At 26.8% G+C, this 5,379-nt stretch overlaps 1 protein-coding gene across 1 annotated transcript; it reads left to right on the top strand.

Annotated features, from left to right (window-relative positions):
* The first annotated feature begins 2,898 nt into the window (after positions 1–2,898).
* Positions 2,899–4,606, top strand: LOC108482082 (cyclin-D3-3-like). Its single transcript, XM_017785189.2, has 4 exons — positions 2,899–3,530; positions 3,613–3,814; positions 3,935–4,071; positions 4,140–4,606. Exons 1-4 carry the CDS (start codon positions 3,090–3,092, stop codon positions 4,350–4,352), a joined length of 993 nt encoding a protein of 330 aa, XP_017640678.1. The 5' UTR covers positions 2,899–3,089; the 3' UTR covers positions 4,353–4,606.
* Positions 4,607–5,379: the final 773 nt, after the last annotated feature.

Genomic DNA, 5,379 nt, shown 5'->3' with positions numbered 1-5,379 from the left:
TGATACTCTTTGGCGTTGGATGATATCAATGGACAAGCATGATTATTAGACTGGGACACAAACCCTGGAGAAGTGGGAGTTGATGTCCACTACCACCGCACAGCAGAGTGAAGGCAAAATCCAGGAGGGCCGTTTCTCTTCATTATCATGGCTTCATGGTACACCTACATAAATAATTTGCTGAAACAATCGATCAAAAGATGTTGACCTTTCTGTTGAGAGAGCCCAAGCCAGGCTGCTATGGATTGATAAGTCCTGGTAAGGAAGGGTTTTTGCTTTCTCTAGTACGTGATTGATTTAAAATGCTATTTTATTTATTTTTAAAAATACAGGCATCAATTTTTTATTTTTTATTTTGCTTTAAACACTCCAACCTAGGTTTTTTTTGTATTAATAACAATATTTATGCCAATTAAATTGAAACTCAATTAATTTGTTCATTTCTAGTTTTATTAGAACCAGGTTATATTTATTTAAACTAAGTTTTAAAATACTTCTATTTTTATTAAAAGGCTATATTTATTTAAAATAATATTTTTACTAAATTTTAACAAAACCTGACTATATATTTATTAAAATATATTTTAAAATTATAACAAATGTTTTTAACAAAATTTGATAGAAATATGATAAACTTTAAAATTTTTATCTAGGTTTAGCGTTTCTCAATTTAAAAATGTAATAAACTCAAAAGATACAATATTAAATTAATTATTAATGTAACTTTTAAAAATATTAACTCAATTTAGCGTTAAATAGATAAGTATATATTTTCAAACTTAAATTGATAAATATATATAATTTCTTAATAAGGTACTAATTAAAAGTAATTTTGCAAAGATTTTACAATCAATCTTTTTTTTTCCGAATAAGTGCTAATTTCTTTTTATATATACTAAAAGGAGAAAAATCAGATTAGATGAACACACTAATTCCTATTCTTAAAATGTAATAATTATTTTGACTAAATAGGTGAATATAAAATCAAAATAATAAACATCTTTAAACTTTTATTATTAATATATCTTTATTTTTTCCTATGTCAAATATATTAATATTAAACAACAGTTTAATAAATAGAATAAACCCACGAGATAAAAAAAATTACATTTTATATTATTTTAAGGGACGCATATCATCTCTAGACATATAGAAAATTTGAAAAAAACAAAATTAAATACTATACATTTATACCCGAATTAGAGTAAAATAAGACTGGCGATATTTAAGTTAATGAATGTCACGTGTTGAAGTAATTGTGTTGGTATGGCCCATAATTCAGGCGTTATTAATTTTCAAAATAAATTTTTTAGAAGCGATAGAAATTAAATTATAATTTTATGTTAGTAAAAATGTAATTTTATTATTTTAATATATTATATTTTTATAATTTTAAAAATTAAATTAAAATATTATTAATTTTTGGGATTAAGTTATAATTTTATCTTTATTAATTTAAAATTTTAAAAATTTAAAAGATTTAAATAAAAAAATTCATTTTAAGGAGGCTGAGCCCTGCCTATTCCCTAGCTACACTTCTGTATTAGGGGTGGAGATGAAGATAATACAATTTAAATTCGTGTTAAACTAATATTTAATAAGAGATTTAATTACGATTAGATACAAATTAAAATAATGAATACGTTATTTAAATGATTTATTAGTTGGGGAACTGAACCAATCCATTAAGGGAGAAAAGTACGTCCCTCATCTTAGTGCTATATTCAATTTTTATTACAACACGGTTATATTTATTTAAAATACTTCTATCTTTATCACAAAAATTTGTTTATATTTATCTAAAATAATAATTTCATTAAATTTTGACAAAACCTAGACTTTAAAATTATAAGAAATGTTTTTAACAAAATTTGATAAAACATGATAAACTTTAAAACTTTTATCTAATTTTAGCCTTTTTTCAATTTAAAAATTAATAACCTCAAAACATACAACTTTTTTTTTATTAAAAATGAGATTAGTGTATTTTTATAAAAAAATTAACCTAATTTAGCATTAAATTGATAAAATATATATTTCTGAAAGTTAAATTAATAAAAAATATAAAATTTCTTTAATAGGGTACTAATTAAAGTAATTTTTGCAATGATTTACAACCAATTTTTTTTCTGTGTAGGTGCAAATTTCTTTTTATACTAAAAGGAGGAAAAAACCAAATTAGATGAAAACCAACTTATCAAATGCTATGGCAGCATTATCGAATATAATGATTTTTTAAATAAATTCGAAATTATACATTAATTATGATTTAATGTATAATTTGATACATGAACTTTAATTTAGTACAATTGTACATAAGAAACTTTGATTGTAGTTCAAATGTATACATAAAATTTTAATTTTGATTCAATCATACATATTTAAAGAAATAAATATATCAATTTATTTTTATATTAGATAAATATAATTATATGTGTATGTAATACATAAACATAAAATGATGTTATATCAATAATTGTGTTAATAATTTATAAGAATTTGATCAAAACAAAATTTCATATATAAAATTACACAAAACCAAGGTACTTGTATTGAGTTGCACAATAGACTAAAGTTTATGTATAATTTTGAGATTTATCTTTTTTTGGAACAATTTTATTATAAATTCGATTATATCTATTTTTTACACAATAACTAGAATTACTCATAACTTGTCCTAACCTATAAATAGGGGGATAATACGCTTCAACGCATTCGAACTCTCGTCCTCCTATATTAAATATATTAATATTAAAGAGATAAAAAATAATTATTTGAAAACAAAATTAGAGTAGAATGAGAGTGGTGATATTCAAGTTAATGAATGTCACATGTTGTGTTGGTATGACTAATATTTATCATGGTAATAAAGATATTTTGACATGGATTTTATTCATTATTGTGATAATGAATAGGTTATTTAAATGAGTTGAGCCAACCCACTAAAGAAGAAAAGTACGTCCTTCGCCTTAGTGCTTACTTCCCTCAGTTTTCTGAAGGTTCAACCTCGCTCTTTCTTTTATCTTCTCCTCTGTTATTTTATAAATGAAACCAACATCTTGAGACATTATTCCTTGGGTGGATGAAAAATGGCTTTCAACTCTCCATTTGTTATCGATTCTCTTTATTGTTCAGAAGACACAGGAGAAGACCACTTTGTTGAAGAAAGTTGTTTCAATAAATCAAACCCATTTCCAATCTTGTTAGAGCAGGACTTCTTGTGGGAAGATGATGAACTTTCCTCCTTACTTTCAAAGGAAGAGCAAAGTCAAATGTACAATTGCCTTCAAACCAATAGGAATCTAGCTGTGGCTCGCTTTACTGCTGTGGATTGGATGTTGAAAGTCACTGCTCACCATTCCTTCTCTGCTCTCACTGCTGTTCTTGCTGTCAATTATCTCGATAGATTCTTGTTTAGCCTCCCTTTCCAAACTGACAAACCATGGATGACTCAACTAGGTGCTGTTGCTTGTCTTTCTCTAGCAGCCAAAGTGGAAGAAACCCAAGTGCCTCTCCTACTGGACTTACAAGTTTGTACTTTAAGTTTTCATTGATTTTTTTTTTCTCATTTGATTCAGCTTATCAATGTTGGGTTTTTGCTCATCTGTTTAGGTGGAGGAGAGCAAATATTATTTTGAGGCCAAAACAATCCAAAGAATGGAGATTTTGGTACTCTCCACACTTCAATGGAAAATGAACCCTATAACCCCAATTTCATTTCTTGATTACATTGCAAGGAGGCTTGGGTTGAAAGGCCATGTTTGTTGGGAATTTCTCAGGAGATGTGACCAAATTTTGCTCTCTGTCATTTCAGGTTTACACCCTCCCTCCACATCCCCCCCCCCAAAAAAAAAAAACAAAAAGAAAAGAAAACCTTTCTTTCGTTTATCAAAATCATGAATTGAATCTAAATTCCTGTTAAATTCATTGACAGATTCAAGGTTTTTGTGCTACCTTCCTTCAGCAATGGCCACTGCTATAATGCTGCAAGTTATGGATAGCGTTGAGCTTGAACCTAATCTTAGAGTACAATTCGAAAACCAGCTTTTAGACAACCTGGGAATTAACAAGGTACTGTTTTGTATTAATTTTGTCTACTTTTTTTTCCAATGTTCATCCTGGGTTCATGTTTGAAACAGGACAAGGTAGATGAATCCTGTAAATTGATAATAGAATTGACAAAAACAAGAGAGGAAGGCAACCAATCAAAGAAGCGCAGATTCAAGTGGATTCCTGAAAGCCCAAATGGCGTAATAGATTTGTTGTTTATTTCTGATGAATCCAACGATTCATGGGGAGTTTCATCACCAGACCCTGTTTCCAAGAAGATCAAAACTCAGCTCCTTCACTAAATTTCCCGCTTCACAATAATATTTCTCTTTCTTTTTTCTTTATTTAATTAAAAGATGCAAGTTAAATTGCTTCCCATCTCTGCTTATTTTCTGAATCTGAAATGTGTGGTTGGTGAGAAAATTTGCAAGCAGAGATGGTTTGCATTTTAACCGGAACAATGTTAACAAAGAAATATATGAATATAGGTAATGCAGAGTCCTTTGCGATAATGTTTTAATCTTCATAATAATGCTAATTTCAGAAGTTAATAAAATTTTTTTATTTTAAATGTCACATTTTTATACTATTCATAAAAGAATGTCCAGATGACTGAAAATACACATGGAAGTGTGTATATTATACTTTTATACGTATTTGTTGGTTTGCATGCCATGGAAGGAGCATTTTTGTCTTGTCGGCCACCGGCAGATTTTGTGACTGTAATTTTGGGGTTTTGACCTCCTTGGAACATATCTTGCTTATTCATTACTTAATGTTTGATCTTAGACCGTAAAGTATTTATGATTGTGTAAAAAAAAAGTATTAAACATCTTATTATACCAATAAAAATACATACATATACAAAACTTATAACAGGCTTCTCATTGTTTATTAATGGAGTAGACCTTCAACTATTTTAGCAGCAGCTTTTTTTTTTTATATAACCATAATTTTAACTGTTAATATTTATATTTTTATCAATTTAACCCTTATTTTTTAGTTAAATTTAGTCTTAATTTTTTTAAAAAGTAAAATTTGATTATTAATCTTTTAAAGAGTTAAATTGATTTTTTAATAGAAATACTGACTAAAACATTACGATAATTAATGTGTACTTTATTTTTTATGAACTTTTATAAATTTTAAATTATTTGTTGAAATGACATATAAAATAAATAGTATCATGCTAACATAAACTATTATATAAGTTGTCAAATCAATATCGTTAAAAAGAATGTTTTAATTAATATTTCCTTGAATAATATGACTCTCTTTGAAATATTAATAGTAAATTAAATTTTTTAAAACAAAACTAAATTGAAAAAA

Source organism: Gossypium arboreum, chromosome 1, assembly GCF_025698485.1.
Source record: "Gossypium arboreum isolate Shixiya-1 chromosome 1, ASM2569848v2, whole genome shotgun sequence".
NCBI lineage: Eukaryota > Viridiplantae > Streptophyta > Magnoliopsida > Malvales > Malvaceae > Gossypium > Gossypium arboreum.
The sequence above is the reverse complement of the archived record's forward strand: the minus strand, read 5'-3'. Positions and strand labels throughout refer to the sequence as shown.